Source organism: Rattus norvegicus, chromosome 7 (genome assembly GCF_036323735.1).
Source record: "Rattus norvegicus strain BN/NHsdMcwi chromosome 7, GRCr8, whole genome shotgun sequence".
NCBI lineage: Eukaryota > Metazoa > Chordata > Mammalia > Rodentia > Muridae > Rattus > Rattus norvegicus.
Genome location: NC_086025.1, coordinates 110,742,065 through 110,758,606, shown reverse-complemented (window position 1 = coordinate 110,758,606; position 16,542 = coordinate 110,742,065). Strand labels below are relative to the sequence as shown.

At 43.5% G+C, this 16,542-nt stretch overlaps 1 protein-coding gene across 51 annotated transcripts in view; it reads left to right on the top strand.

The window, feature by feature from the left end:
- Positions 1 to 16,542, top strand: part of Rbfox2 (RNA binding fox-1 homolog 2) — a 243,672-nt gene that overhangs the window by 176,295 nt on the left and 50,835 nt on the right. For all 51 annotated transcript variants that reach the window (NM_001079895.2, NM_001414967.1, XM_063263894.1 and 48 more), the window contains one exon: positions 11,031 to 11,255. In NM_001079895.2, the coding sequence (NP_001073364.1) occupies positions 11,031 to 11,255 (225 nt within the window). The remainder of the gene's footprint in view (positions 1 to 11,030; positions 11,256 to 16,542) is intronic.

Sequence of the window (16,542 nt, the reverse complement as noted above, 5' to 3'; positions counted from 1 at the left end):
TAAATGTCTTTAAACCATTTTATCCAATACTTTGAGAAATGTGTTACTTTTTTGAAAGCCTTAAGTTCTTCTGTGATAAATGGAGATGTTATTGGTTTAACTATTTCTTGACATTTTGTATCAGCACAGTGGTTTAAGAGTCTGAGGGTGTAGTAATTCATGTGGAGAGCACTGTACAATGTGCTAGAAAGACTAAAAATGCTCAACCACCTAACTGCCTCCAAAGAGTTGGTTCCATTCCACCCCTGTGAGATGTTTGTGTAAAACCTATGCATGCCCTGGTTATACCTGGGTTATAATCCCTGAAGCAGCATAAGTGCTGTGAATGGTTGCTGTCCTTGAGTCTTTGGGGAATAATGATAAGGGAAAGTCTCTGCATCTTTAGCTGGCTCATCTTTTTCTACATATTGGGAATAGATGTGCCTGCAGGTGTGGCGGACTGACTTGATTGGCTCTCTGCAATAGCTTGTAGCTATTTGAGCTGGGGAACAAATAAACTGTTTAATAATATTTTGCTGACTCTCTTACAGAAGAAAATGCTTACGTTTACATGATAATATACCAAACACATTTCTTCGTTTTCTAGAAACTTGATTTTTTTTCTCTCTCTCTCCGAGTAAGACCCCTTATCTCAGAACTACAGACTGTTAAATCCCAAGTGAAGTTCATTTAAAAATCAGAGTACATTCCAGAGAAGCTGTGGGTTGCTCAGGCACATGTTAAAGGCAGAACTGAAGCCAGAACTTTTGTTCCCTTGTTTGTGTCCCGCTGCCTAACACATGGCTGACCTGTAGTGGTCCAAGTTTCAGGGAGGCATTCTTGCTCCTTTCTTCTGAAAGAGAGAAGCAAGTAAGTTAACTGTGTGTGTTATGCTTGTGTATGTGTGTGACTGTTCTATCTGCACGCATGAGTATTGTGTGTACAGTGCCTGGTGAAACTCTAGAACTAGAGTCACAGATGGTTACAAAGCACTGTGAGTGCTGGGACTGAACCACAGTCCTCTGGAAAGGGCACTAAAACTCTAAACCACTGAGCCACCTCTCCTCCAGCCCTGCCAGTCATTCTATGCTAAAAAATAATTTATATACATAGGGTGATTCAAGCCCAGAGCCTTGCACTTTGCTGGGCCAGTATTCCACCCAACGACCTACATCTCCAACCTGAATTTTAATTTTTGAGTAATAACTGTATAGTTTTGATATGGATGATGAAATTCAGGTAAGGAGAAGGAACAGTGTCCATACCACTATCACCTTTTAAAATTGAGCATTTAGTTGATTGTCACAGAAAATGTAGAGAAAAATCTGGGTGTGTTTCACATCTTAGATGCATTGAATCCAAGGCTGGTTTCCAGTGTACCTTCTTTCTGATCCACATGTCTTCCTTTCCTTGGACACAGGCTACCCTGATGAGGGGAAGCGGCCTGCTGGTGGTTTCTTCTTGTCTTCTTGTGAACAAGGATTAAATCTTGCAATCACTGGTTTATATTTCCTGGCTGTTCCTGACTGAAGGATCAGAGTCCGTGACATGCCTTATTGATCCATTTGTTAGATCAATGAGGCAACAGAAATAATTTTCCTCTTTGGTCTCCATTCTTGTCTGGGCCACTATTACATTCATTGAGGAGGAGACTTTCTAATGAGTAAATACTTGATTTTCTCTTGTTTTCTGAGAGTGGTTAAACACTTGCCAACCTTCTATGTCTGTCAGTCTTTAGAATAACTGCTGGTGCATTTTTTGGGGCATTAGGACTGCAAAGCATAGCATGCACTGGACTCTGCTCCTCTGAGGTGCTTTGCTTCCCACACACTCACTGTGTCTGATTTCATCTTTAGAATGTATATTTACGTTAAGGGTATGTATGTGTTCACAGCACATGAGTGTGCATGTTTGTGTGGAGGACAGAAGGCAGCCTCACTACTCACCTCCCGTGTGTGAGGCAATGTCTCTCCTGTTGTTTGCCACTGAGCTGTGCATCTCTCCCAGGCTAGCCCTCACAGGCTTCCAGAGGACCCCCAACCCCATCTACCTCCCGTGTGACTTGTAGAAACACTGAGGTCATAGACACACATCACTGGGTCTGGAGTTTACACAGATTCTGTAAAGTGATCTGAACTCATTTGCACAGCAAGTGCTTTTCCCCACTAGCCATCTCCCTGTCCCATTTGCCTAATTTCTTGAAGCTTAAGTACAAGGGCTGTCTCTGGAATTGTAGCAAACACTATTCTTTTCCTTTGAAACCCCGATTTGTTTTTAGGGAGCCAGTTTTTCTCATTACATAGTCTAGATTTGAAAGCTTGCTTAAAGTTGTCTTGAATAATGCAAGGCTGGCTACTGGGTTAGGATGCTTTCCATTGTCTCCCATCTGATGTAAGACCCACGAGTAATACAGAAGTATGAAAAAGTATCCGTTGGCAGAAGAATGCAGAGAAGTGCAGAACTGATAACAAGGGCTAAACAGAGCTCTAGAAAAATTAACGCAGAGGGGGGAAAAAGATAGGTTAAAAAGGAGGAGGCCAAAACCTGGCAGCAGACATGAAGCTGCTTTAGTAAAGACAGGGCATTTACCGTAAAACCAAGGTGGGAAGCAGCCAGAGGCTCTGTGGGCATGGGTGGCTAACTGTTTGGCACTGCCCAGGCCTTTCCAAGCACTTCTCCAACCTACTGTGCCACCCTCTTTCTTTGGCATGAAAGGTAAACAAACGATTGCTTCTCTCCAAAGAACCAGGTCAACATGTTTGGGGGATTTAATTATACTCTTATTTTATTTTATTGTTGATGTTATTGTCTGTTGGTGTTTTTGTTTTGTTTTGAGACTGGGTCTTATTATGTATCCTTGACTGTCCTGAATCTCCTTATGTAGACCAAGCTGGCCTGAAACCCGTAAAGATCTGCTGGCCTCTGCTTCCTGAATGCTGGGACTAAAGGCATGTTCCACCACATCAGCTGTATTTTTTTTAAGATTTATTTATTTATTTATCTGTTTGTTTGTTTGTTTATTAAAGGTACACTGTAGCTATTTAGCCACAACAAAAGAAGGCATCAGATCTCATTACAGATGGTTGTGAGCCACCATGTGGTTGCTGGGAATTGAACTCAGGACCTCTAGGAAGAGCAGTCAGTGCTCTTAACCACTGAGCCATCTCTCCAGCCCTCCAGCTATATTTTTATGTGTGTGGAGAAATGGAATGTTTTGCCTGCATGTATGTCTGTCTACCATTGTACAGTACCCACAAGGACCAGAGAGGGGCATTAGATCCCCTGGAACTAGACTTACAGATGGATGTGAACAGCTATGTATGTGGGTGTTGTGAATCAAACCCAGATCCTTTAGAAGAGCTACAGGTACTCTTACCTGCTAAATGACTTATCCAACTCCTTAATTATTTTTTAAAGTTTTACTATCGTTGTGTATATGTATCCTCCCTCCTTCCCTCCCTCCTCCCCTCCTCCATCAGAGGCTGGCATAGCACTGTTTTGTGGCCCATTTGCCTATTATTTGTTCAGTTTGCATGGAACAAACTCACTTGTCCCTTCCTTCTTCCAGGGCCTCAGGTGTGGGGTGCACTGTACCTTGTTGGGCTGCCTAAGGCTAGGAGCATCCCGAGCATCTGCACCTCCTGTCTAGGACCTCTGCCTCTTAAGAGATGCTAAAAGAGGACCACTTCCCCTGAACCTGAGGGACAGAGCTGCTGCTCACCCCAAGTCTCTGAGCATGCCTGCATGGCCATTTTTAATAAAAACAAAGGGTTGTGGGGGCTGGACATGGTGGCTTACAACCATCAAGGGTTGGAGGGGGTTTGTTTTTGTTTTTGGGGGTTGTTTGTTTGTTTTTGGTTTGTTTGTTTTGTTGCTTTCTGTTTATATATGTGTAATTGTGTCTGATGTTATGCAGGAGCCAGATCCTAGCTCTGGTGTTATAAACAATTGTGAGGGTGAGAGATGGCTCAGCAGTTAAGAGCACTGACTGGGCTTCCAGAGGTCCTGAGTTCAAATCCCAGCACCCACATGGGAATTGAAAAAAATATGGAATGGGATCTGATGCCCTCCCTTCTGGTGTGTCTGATGACAGTGACAGTGTACTACTCACCTACATAAAATAAATGGTTGTGAGCTACTCAGTGTAGATGGTAGCTACCAAACTTGGGTCCTCTGGCAACCAAGAAATGCTTTTAAACCTCTGAGCTATCTATCCAGCCCCCAAAATAAAACTTACAAAGGGAAAAATGATTTGCCAACTACCCCTTTGAAATAGCTGCTATCAGGGGTCTTTCTGAGTTAGAAGCCTTTAGTCTAAGACACTTCTTCCTTTCTGTAGTCGCCTGTTTACCTCTGCCGAGTTTTGTTCTAGTCCATATTCAGTATCACTTCGGATATTTTTCAAAATAGCAAATGTTTATATGCACAAGATTGTAATTCTTATGTCTTAAAAAAAATACCCCTGGAGAGATTGAGAAGGGGAGGGAGGGAGGAAGGGAGAGAGGGAGGGGGGGGAGGGAGGGAGGCAGGCCGGCCCATGGAGTCTAGAAGAGGACTTCTGGTCCCTAGGATCTGCACATAGGAAGAACTGGAACTAGGCACTTACCTGGTTATGGAGTTCCTGCTCCATGGAAGACCCATAGGCCAGTGGGTCAGCACACAAGTAATGGTAATAGGGTACAATGCTTAGAAAGTTAAATACCGGGGTAGGGATAGGAGAGGAGAAAGAGATCTGTTTTGGGTGAGTAACAGCCCAGAAAAGAGTAAGTATTTGAACCATGCATTAAACACTCTGTGTCAATTAGCCAGATAGGGAGAAGTGGATAGAATAATTGGTACAGAAATTGGAGAGCAACACAGGATGACGTCTTCTCAGGATTTCAAACATGTGGGCACCATGTCTTGGGTAGAGTGTTTGAAATGGGTCTACTTGCTCCTGCCTTTGCTGAAAGAACCACATATACCACCTCTCTGCTTGGACTCTCTCAGACCTCAGAAACCAGAATGCTGGCTGACTGGCTGCAGCTTTCCCAGCTCCTCCCACCTGTCAGTCTCTTCCCACCACCACCTTCCTCACTTCATCACCTGTCACTGTGCCTTGCCTATCTATTCCAGGCTGGTCACATGCCTCTGGCTCTCATTCTGGACCTCTATACTGTGTTTCCTTTGTCTGCAGTATTCTTCCATCCAAACAGACATCTTGCTGCCTTGATTTCCAAAGAGACCTACCTGACCAGATGTCACTTTCTGTGGCCTCCTGCAGATGGTAGAAGCCCCCCTGTCACCTGCCTTCCGGCAGTCCACCTGGTCTTTGCTTTGCTTGTTTTCAGTTACTTTTCTTTTTCTGTCCCTACTAAAAAGTAAACTCAATGCAAGTGCTGGGTGGCTAATCACTGGTGGTTGTCCACAGTAGAAATCGTGTTCCTCTTATGACAGAGGCTTGGTCAGATGAGCTGAGTGGGCAGAGCAGGGCAAAGCATGACTGAAGTATCATTTTGGTAGCTTGTTAGAAATGAGTCAAGTTGAGGTTTAAATTTTTTTACATTTATTTTCAAATTTTTGAGAGAGAGCGCGGGAGCGCGCGCGCAACGGACGCATACCCATGGAGTCTAGAAGAGGACTTCTGGTCCCTAGGAGCTGAAGTTACAAGCAGTTATAACCTTCCCAGTATGGTAACTGGACATAGGTCCTCTGCAAGTACAGTATGTATTCCTAACCACTAATCCCTTTAGTTCTCTATTTTTGATACAGTCTTATGTAGCCCAGGCTAGCCTCAAACTCTATGTACATTCTCAGCCCTCACACTTTTCATTCTCCCATAGTACCTAACACAATTTCCAGGGCTCTCACTTCCAGTGATTATGTCAGCTCTTGGTACAGTTGATAACTCGCTCCCTCCCAAGCTGACAGGAAAGAGAAGTTGTCTTTTTTTTTTTTTTTTACAGATGGTACTTCAGAGTAAGGAAGCAATTTAGTAAGCATTCTCTAAAGAAATGCTACTATGTGCCCATCGGTCCCTTATTCAGGGAGGAACTTAGAATGAAGAAGTCTGTAGTTCATTTCTGACCAACTTAGAAACTTTACTTGCAAAATAGTTGGAGAATGTCCAAACCAGAATAGAATTGTGACTGTAGACAAATACATTTTTTTTATAGGACAGGAATAGGGAAGATTTTTTTCCCACCTACTATATAATATTATACACACACACACACACACACACACATATATATATATATATATATCTTATAATTTTTTTCCTCATCATGAAGAAATTGGCTACAGGGAGCACCGCCCATAAAACATAGTTCTTTTATAATTCCAAAGACACTCTAGAGGCCCTGCCACAGTGTTTTATTCTGAGCCAGAGTTGTTATTATTCCTAATAATATTCCAGTTTTGACATGAAGGATGTAAAATTAATTATCCATGAAGAAAAATAATAAGTTAAATTGTAGTGGGAATTTTGTTTGAAAAAGTGATAATCATATATAGATTGCATAAACCATCAATCACGCTAAGACTAGACTTGTAAGCCACAGGAAGGGGTAGGGGGAGGCTTCTGTTTCCAAGCAGCAAGTGATACAGAACCAAAGTTGATGGTCTTGTTGCTAATGGAAAGCATGGATGTTTGGGTCTCAGGGCGCTGCTGAACAGGGGAGTGGAAGAATGCTTTAGAGAGTTGGGAGACATTGAAACTGTTACAGAGTTGCTTCTTTTAGTCTAGGAGACATTGAAACTTTGTATTTATTTATTTCTATGAGCATTGTTTTCCCTGCACTTATGTCTGTGTAGGGGTGTCAGATCCCCTGAAACTGGATTAACAGACAGTTGAGTGCTGACATGTGGGTGCTGGGAATTGAACCTGGGTCTTCTGGAAGAACAGCCAGTGCTCTTAATCTCTGAGCCAACTCTCCAGCCCCGAGACATTGAAACTGTTACAGAGTTTGCCACTTTTAATCTAGGAGACTATTGGTTCAGATAGCTTTATTCTGAAATATTTATTTTACTGTTTAAATATTCATTGATGTGTGAGACAGTCAAGTTCATGGGGGAGAAGTTTGTATTGTCATTTCTGTCTGAGCAAGTCAAAAGGTGTGTTGGGGAGGTGATTCAGACCAACTTCTGTCATTTATTTTTTTGTAAGCATGGTAGAAAATGCAGTATGTTGTCTGTTTATCTTTATTGTATTAACTGTTTACAGGTGTGTGAGATTGCTCTGGTGCCTTCCGCAGCACATGGAAGCAACACTCAACCTTAGTTAGGTCCAGTCCTTTGGTTCTCTAAGGCAGTTAGGCCTGCCCTTTGTTGCATTTGCACTTTTGGGAAAAGACAGTGCCTCTTCTCTGTGGGCACTGTTAAGAGGCTGGTCCTCTACTTGCAGGCTGTGCGCTTGTGCAGTTACTGTTACCTTCCTTTTACAGCCATCCCTTCTAGAAGCACAACGCTGGCACTTGCTCTCTGAGGAGAGGCTGCTGCTGTCTCCCTCTTTCTCTCCTCTGAAGCAGTGCTTCTGAATAGCAGAAAACCTTTAGCCACCATATCCCACCAATGCTGCCCTTCTGGGAACGATAGCAATCCTAGGTTTTTAAACAGTTCCTGAGTAGGCCATTCAGATATGGACATGCCTGCTATCAGGAAAGAGGTGGAAGTGGGGAGCTGGCTATGTTTCACAGGTTCCTGACGTGTGGTCAGTGGAGACACCGTGTTTAGATATGCCGCCAAAGCTCCTCAAGTTACCTAACATCTATCTTACATCTTTGGGTAGAATTACTCTTCCCTAAGCTTTACCAGAAATACTTCAGGATTAGATACCAGCACTCCCACTGTGTGTATCAGGCTATGGAACTTTGATATTGGCAAGGAAACCATACTTGTAGCCTCTTCCTCTAGATTTTTCAGGCAGTTATAAGAAAATAAATAAAATATGAAGGGCATATTAGGTAATTTGGCTGATTACAGATTTTTTTAAAAAACAGAATATTTTAGATACGGACCAGGTTTGAGGGTAGCACAGTAGATTTGAGCGTGTAGTTGAGACCAGAGTTGATCTGCCGTAAGTCTATGCTTCACTGTTATTTTGTCTCCCGTGTTTTACTCTGCTTGTTCTCTTCATCACTCTTCTATAAACTGCTTTTGAATTATTGTATGTGTATGGGTGTTTTGCCTGTACATGTACCATGGGTGTCTTGTGGCCGTGAAAGGCAAGAAGAGGTTTTGGATCCCCTGGGATTGGATTAACAGACAGGTGTGACCTACCTTGTGGGTGCTGGGAATTGAACTTGGGTCTTCTGGCAGAGCAGCCAGTGATTTTAAGTGCTGAGCTATTTCTTCAGCCTTACAAGCCGCTTTTTAAAATCGAATCTAGATTTTCTTTCTTTATGTATCTGTGTCTGGTGTGCATTATAGGTGTGTGTATGTTATTATGTGGGGGATGCACATCTGTGTGAGTGCACATGTGTGCACATGCATGTGAAGGTCCAAGGGTGATGTCAGTAGTCTTCTTCACTTGCTTTGCCACTGTATCCTTAAAGTGGGGTCACACTCAAGCCTAGAGCTTGCAACCAGGGGCAGTCTAGCTAGTCAGCATGCTCTAGGAATCAGTCTATGCTTTCAGGCCACCAGGACAACGAACTATTATTGTGCTCGGAGTTTCCAAACTTGGCAAAACTCGTACTTGCCAGACAGGTGCAATGGTTGTGGAGCCATCTCCCCAGCCCTGGTAGCAGTTGTTCCATGCTTTCTTCCTTTTAGCTCTAATGGGCCTCTTCATTCAGGTTCCCGGGTGAGAGCCTTCATACATCTTCTCACTGCTCACCTGTGCTTATGTATGTCTTATGTCTGTGGGTGCATACACAGATGTTCTTCTGTATATGTGAATGCATGTGGAGGTTGTAAGTTGACATACAGTGTCTTCTTCAGTTGCTTTCCACCTTAGTTTTGAGACAGGATCTCTAATGTAACCTGAAACTCATCTTTTGACAAGACTGACTGGCCAGCAATCCCAGGGATCCTCCTATCTCTGCCTATCCAGCCCCAAGCACTTCAGCATCTGAACTGTCTTCCCTGTGTTGGTTTTAGAAAGGCAGGCCAAGTTTGAAAGCCTACCTAAGCAAATGCCAGGGAATAAATATGTAAAATGCTTAAGAGCAAAACTTTTTAGCATCCTAGTTAAACTGGGGGATATTCTTTTAAGCACTTGTTTTATGATTGAGGGCTGTCTGATTGGGGTGCCTTAGGATCTGCAGCCCGCTGTTTAGATTATGTTTGTAAGTTGGAGTCAAGATTACCAAATGGAAAAATTAGAATGAAGTCAAAAAGGAATGGAAAGACAACAAAAAAATACCTTCTCTTTTCTTCATCACATGGACTTCACCCTAGAAAGACTAATAATTTACCTTTCCAGGCGCCTAGCCCAGAGTATAAAGCGTAGGGGCCAGAGATGCGCGACTTGATAAGAAAACTTGCTGATTGGTGCTGCTTAGTCTCTGTCAGCTTGACACAAACTAGAGTTACATGGGAAGAGGGGTCAACTAAGGAATTGCCTGTCAGGCTGACCTGGAAACATGGCTGTAGGCCAGTGTTTTATTAATGATTACAGTGGGAAAACCCAGCCTACTGTGGGCAGTGACACTCTGGGTAGGTGGTCCTGGGTTGTATAAGAAAGCAGGGCAGAGCAAGCCAGTAAGTAATGCTCCTCCATCAATTCCTGCCTCCATCAGGAGCTCACAATACCTACTCCAGCTCCTGAATGTTTGGTGCCGTCTTCTGGCTTCTGCAAGGACATAACAGATGTATACATATACATACATTTTAAAAATAATACAAATATTTTAAAAGCATTTCACATATGTAGAGGTAATCATATCAATTATGATAAGTTGGCTGGAAGCCATTGTATTTCCCTTTCAACTTAAAACTTTGACATGTGGACTGAAAATTGATTTGAACACATTCTTAAATTGTTTTTATTATTATGAATGTTAATGACTTCATATTTCTAATAGAAACAATAATTATAATATATTTGGTAGAGTAAATGCTATAAAACATTGTCCCCAGTCTGTTCTCTTAGCATATAGACAGCTATTTAAGTCTTGCTATTAGCCACATTTCTCTAAGTAAAATGAAATCCTGACACACACATACACACACACACACACACACACACACACACACACACACACACACCCAATGGAACCCTCACAGAAGACAGAGTCTGACTGTGGTTGCATCTCTGTGGTGCTTAGACTATGGGTATACACTAAAAGCATTACCTTCTCCTGATCCCCACCACTAGCTGATGTGTTTATTCAGCTAGCTGAGCCAGCTCTGGCAGAAATAGCCCCACAGGATGATTCATGCTGTATACTTGTGTACCAGAGTCTCACTCCCATCAGGGATGGGGTGAAAAATGGAGGTTAGAGTTCAAGAAGAGCAGTGTCAGAGCCAGAGGCAAGTCCTTTGCTTGCTAATCTGAACCTGGAAGCTGTGTCTTTAAACCTTTGTATGTCTCTTCATAGACCCTTTCTGGAGATTTCTGAAAGGTGATCGATCCTTAGGCTCTGCTCATCTATTAGTCTGCCTGAATTTGAATTTTTGTCTGTTGCACGCCTGTCTTCGTATTAATCAATCCTCTAATGGCCTTGGAAGCAGGATGTCCTGCCAACTATGGGTATAGGCAGAACACCAAATGAGATGGAAGAGATGATTAAATATTAAACTCTTGGCTATCAAGGTGGCTCAGCAGGTAAAGGTACTTATCACCAAATCTGAGTTTGATCCCAGGGACTCGTGTTGAAAGAGGATGTGGAATCAAGTTGCCCTCCTACCTCCACACTACTGTACCATAATTCTCACAAGCAAAACACACATAAAATTAAGTTAATCAGTTGATTTTTTTTTTTTTTAAAGAATGATGATCCCAGCAGTTTTTTTCTGAGTGGGGGACAGTGAGAGAACATGCCAAAAGACCTGTGTTCTTACCTTGAAAGTCATTTTATGATAAAGATTTATTCACTCACTCCTTTCTCTTCTGTTGCTTGCTCTAGGGTAACCAGGAGCCAACAACAACTCCTGACGCAATGGTTCAGCCTTTTACTACCATCCCATTCCCACCACCTCCACAGAACGGAATTCCCACAGAATATGGAGTGCCACACACTCAGGACTATGCCGGCCAGACCAGTGAACATAACCTGACACTCTACGGGAGTTCACAGCCCCATGGAGAACAGAGTAGCAATTCACCCAGCAACCAGAATGGATCTCTCACGGTATGTGAAGTCGGAGACGCAAGGTGAAATGTTCACCTTCTCAGAAGACAGACAGAAAGCCTTGAGTTAGTTTAGCCTTGCTATGCGTTGCCCAGCGTGCATGTGCTGACTGTTCTTTCCTAAGCTGCACAGTGCAGAGTTTGAACTAAGCCTCACCACTGCTGCCTGGAAGCAACCTTCCTGCACCCTCCATTGTATGAATCCGCACCCAGCCTCATCTGCACAGTCTCACAGGCTGCCTCACACAGCCTCCTCCTTGCTCCTTGGCGCTCTAGGCCATTTAAATGACTTGTACTTCCCTCCTGGTTTTCCTACTCAGCAACGGGTGTTGTGATGCTTCCTTCTCCTCTTGTTCAAATTTCAGATGTGGCAGCGTTCTGAGTGCCTTCTCTGCATCCTTACCCCACCAACTCACTCTTTACTTAAGCCAAAGCCAGGTGTCACCGATCCTCACTCTTCATGTCTACCCTCAGTCATGAAGGACGTTAGCAAGCGCAGTTCCACAGTGGTGCAAAGTACAGTAGTGCTCAGTTCTCCCCGGCGGAGGGCAGAGGGCGGAGGGCGGAGGGCGGAGGGCGGAGCTCTTCTGCTAGCCGCTTGGGGTTGATTCAGCTGACTAGAGATTAAATCACAGCCTGGCCTCAGAAGAATGAGTTTAGGCAAGTTATTTAATGTTCCTTTGCCTTGAAATAGAAGAAAAGGAAGGTCATAATGCCTACCTCAAAAGCTGTCAAGAACATTCTCATGAACTTGGTGGCACAGGCTTGTATCTTTGCAACCCAGGAGTCTGAGGCAGGTGGGTTGCCATAATTTAAGGTGTACTGGAGCTACAAAGAGAATTCAAAGCCAGCCATGATTCATTAACAAGATCCTGTCTGAAACTTACAAGTATAAAGGGTGCTGGACATGCACACTGCACTCTCAAGCTGCCACTGCCTCTGTTTTCTCAAGCACAGTATTTATATTGATTATTTGGGAATTTCATATAATGACCCTGATTACTCACTTCCCAGTCCTCCCAGTCCACACCCCTGCCACAGAACCCATCGGTGATGGAGAGCTGCCCTTCAGCATCCTTATCACAGCTTCTAAGAATTTTCTTAATTTCCAGTCTAGGCTTCATAGCAGCCACAATGGTGTGTGTGTGTGTGTGTGTGTGTGTGTGTGTGTGTGTGTGTGTGTGTGTGTGTGATCTTTTGTGTTTTCTCGTCTATGCTATGGGTGTTTCTGCCACCTCTTTAATAATCTAGTACAGTTAGAAAAACATCCAAGCTCTGCACTTGGTTTTCTAGTCTCCAGCTGCCCACCTCTGACTTTACCCTTACCACTTGACAAAGGGAAGAAAGTGTCCCAAGCAAACAAGATACACACCTACCTTACCATAGCTGCAGTCGCCGCATGGTCTGTGGGGTGGGGTTCCAAGTGAAATGCACGCTTGTCGGCATCGAGCTGCTGTCCTGTTTAGATGGCACCAGATTAGCACAGGGCACCTTATTCAGACTTCAAGCATCTGGAAAAGACTCACTTCTAGAAACTAAACTTCTCCCTTGTATCATATGCACAGAGCCTGCAAAGGCTTTCACTTAATTTTCAGACAATTAGACACCTCCATGGGAAAAACAAAAACCATATTTACTTGAAAACATGCCATCTTTCCTATGATGGCTACTTCTGTGTAGACACATAATTTTATACCCATAAGTAACGTGCAATAATGGACAGTTGGTTTGAAGGAAGAGTCTGGATCTGAGAGTTAACAAGAGGCTTCTTGTAGCATTTGTTTGGGTGTGGGCTGTACAAGCTGCTCTGTCAGCTGTGTTCGTGCCTTTCAGATGACAGTGAGCTCACAAGCTCACTAGAACAACTGCTTCTACCAAAGGACTAGAAAGCGGAAAAATCTATCCCAGTCTTATTGATATTTTAGCACCCACTCCAGTTGTAGGATAGTCAATGGTCTTTGTTATTGCTGTTTCTTCATTTCTGCTTTTGTTGTTTTGTCTTTTATCCTTTGGGGGACAGTTTCAGTCTTTTGTGTGTCTTTTTGGGAAACTATTTTCTCTGAGTCAATTTTCACAAGTAGAAAATTACTAGAGTTGATTTTCACTAATACAAAATTACTGGGCATATAAATCAGCTTATGAGTACGTGCCTTACATACATGAAGCCATGGGTTTCATTCCTCAGAACTGCATAAATCCGGACATGATGGTGCATATCTATAACCCAAGCCCTCAGAGGTGGAAGGAAGCTCACAAGTTTAAGGTCATTCCTGGGAGCCAAGGGAATTCCAGGCTAGCCTTGTTCATAATACATGATCTCAAAACATAATCATAACAATATATGATTCCTTTTTATTTTTCAGAGATCATAATAACCCCTTATATTTTAAGACAAAGAAGTGAGGTACATCCTAATGGATGGGAATAGTGGCTCTTGTCTCTCCCTCACAGGTGCTGAGACTACAGGAGTGTGCCACTGTCCCCCAGCTCCTTCACACACAGTCATACATGCATACATTTTTTTCCTTGAGACAGGATTTCTCTGTGTAGCCTTAGCTTCCTTGGAACTTGCTATGTAAACCAAACTGGCCCTAAGAACTCACAGAGGTCCACCTGCCTCTGCTTCCTAAATGCATGTACCATTAAAAGCATGTACCATCATGCCTGTCTGTAGACGAAACTTTTGTATGATGTATGGACTTTTCAGTACACTAAGTCAATAAAGATGCCTTTGGCCAATAAGCTGAAGCAGAATTAGAAACTGGACACCCAGGAGAGAGGGATTGAATTTCTGGGATAGAGACAGGTGTAGGGAAGGTTTTCCCCAAACTCTGAAAGGACAGTTGTACGAAACTGAAGACCTGGTAACCCACCATGTGGCATGACTTAGAGTAGAATAATGGATAATTAAGTTATGAGCAAGCTGGGGGACAGAACCAAGGCTGTTGGCCTAGGCATTTATTCATATTTAAGAAGTCTCAGAGTTGTTATTTCGGGGAATTCATGTGCAGGTGAAAAAGCTCTTAGTTACCTGGCTCTACTCAGTTTTAATGATTTATGTCTTCTCTGATCAGTCTACAAAACAAAGTTTCTATTTGTTTGTGTGTGAGTATGTAGGTGTATGTTCATGTAGAGGCACATATGTACCATACATATGTGTGTACCTGCAGGTGGAGACCAGAAAACATCGGCTGTGGTTCCATGGGAGCCACCTATCTTGTTTGTTCCTTGGCCTGGAACTCACTGTGTAGGCAAGGCTGTCCGACCAACAGGGTTCCCCAGAGCTGAAATTACAGGCAGTTCTGGAGATTGAATTCAGGTCCTCACACTAGCGAGGCAAGCGCCTACCTATCTGAGCTGTCTCCCAATCCTAAAGCTTACTGTCTCATTCTGACCTTCACCGTCTTCCTCCTTCCTGTTTGGTGTGTGACTCCTCCTTTGCATTGTATTTTATATGTTGGGTGTCTGCCTGCACGTCTATACACCACATGTGTGCTGTGCCCTAGTAGGCCAGACAGGCATCAGATGCCCTAGGACTGGAGTTACGGGTGGTGGTAAGCTGCCATGTGAGCGCTGGGAATCTAACCCAGGTCCTCTGTAAGAGCAGATAGTGCTCCACACTGAGCTATCTCTCCAGCCCATTTTTAGTTTTTCAAGTTGGAAGCTAATACAGTTGATTTTTCAGGGTTTCTTCATTCTGTATTTAAACTATAACTTTCCCTGTAAAAGTTCTTTTAAGTGGAAACCAAAAAGGAGGTAGACTGTTCTATTTTTCCATTTCAAGACATTATTAAGATTTCATTGAGAGCGCTTGCCTAGCAAGCACAAGGCCCTGGGTTCGGTCCCCAGCTCCGGAAGAAAAAAAAAAAAGAAAGAAACAGAAACCATTGGAAGTTCTGTCCTAGTTCCAAGCCCAAATTTCATTTAATGACTTTTTTGGGTTGGGGATTTAGCTCAGTGGTAGAGTGCTTGCCTAGCAAACGCAAGGCCCTGGGTTCGGTCCCCAGCTCCGAAAAAAAGAAAAAGGAAAAAAAAAAAAAAAGACTTCATTGATCATGGACTGGGTGATGGTGGTGCACACTTTTAATCCCAGCACCTGAGAAGCAGAGGCAAGTTCCTGATACATGTGCATGTGCCGGGGAAGAGAGGGGAGGAACTAAGGGACAGTGGACTCCATCTTGTTTCTGTGTCTAGTGAATTTATTTATATTACTTCTCAATTCTGGAATTGCTTCTATCATGATACGTGTGTGTGTGTGTGTGTGTGTGTGTGTGTGTGTGTGTGTGTGTGTGTGTGTGTGTGTGTACGTACGTGCGCGCTTGCTTGTGATATTTTCCTTTAATTCCTTAGTTATATTTGTATATGCTACAGTGGCATCATGCTCAATCCAGCATCTGGGCCTGGGTCCACTTCTGCTTACTGCTAATGTTTTGAATCTGGGTCATACTTTGCAGTTTCCTACTTTCTATAAGTAGTAATTCTGTCTCTCTCTTTTTTTTTTTTTTCCTGAGAGTATGTAGTTTGTCCACAGTAGAACCACATTGCAAGGACACTGATGCTTCTGCCTGGTACTATTCCCCCCCTCTCCCTCTCCTCCTCCCCCTCCCCCTCCCTCACCCCCTCTGTCTCCCCCTCCCCCTCCCTCTCTCCCTCCCTCTCCCCTTCCCTCTCTCTCTCCACCCCTCCCCTGCTAGAAGGCAGAAGCATCTCCTTCTGGAGTACACACAAAGTTGAGCCATTCTCAAGTCTGCCCTGGGTTCCTTCCATTGTTTCTATCTTCTCATCCCTTCCCCCTCTGACCTGTTATTTTGCAGCCTCCCAGGAAAAGGAGGGTTTTTAACCTTTCTGTGGTCTCCCCACCCCACCCCCACCCTGGGATCTCCCTTTTAGCTGTCTGACTGACTCATTCCTCACCCCAGTCAGCACAGCCACAGCTCCCACTGTATCCTCTTAGGTCCTTGCTGATTTGCCACCTGTTGCTGCCTGCCAGTGTCTGAGTTCTCGCCTCCTCCTCCTCCTTCCACGTTTGCAGGACATGGGGATGCATTGCTTAGGGGTTAAGTAGAGCAGTAAAACTTAGATCTAACATTTATTCTACTAAACTTTTACCATCTGCTTATGTGTCTCATAAAACAGTCTAGCAGTTCATATGGCCAATTAAATCCAAGAGGCAGATAGGAAGCAAATTAATTAATCATAGCCTAAGTTTGCATAGCACCTTTCAGTTTAAAATGCTTCTTCAAATTGTTTGACTATGGCTTGTAAAATAGCCCAAGTGGGGAATTCTG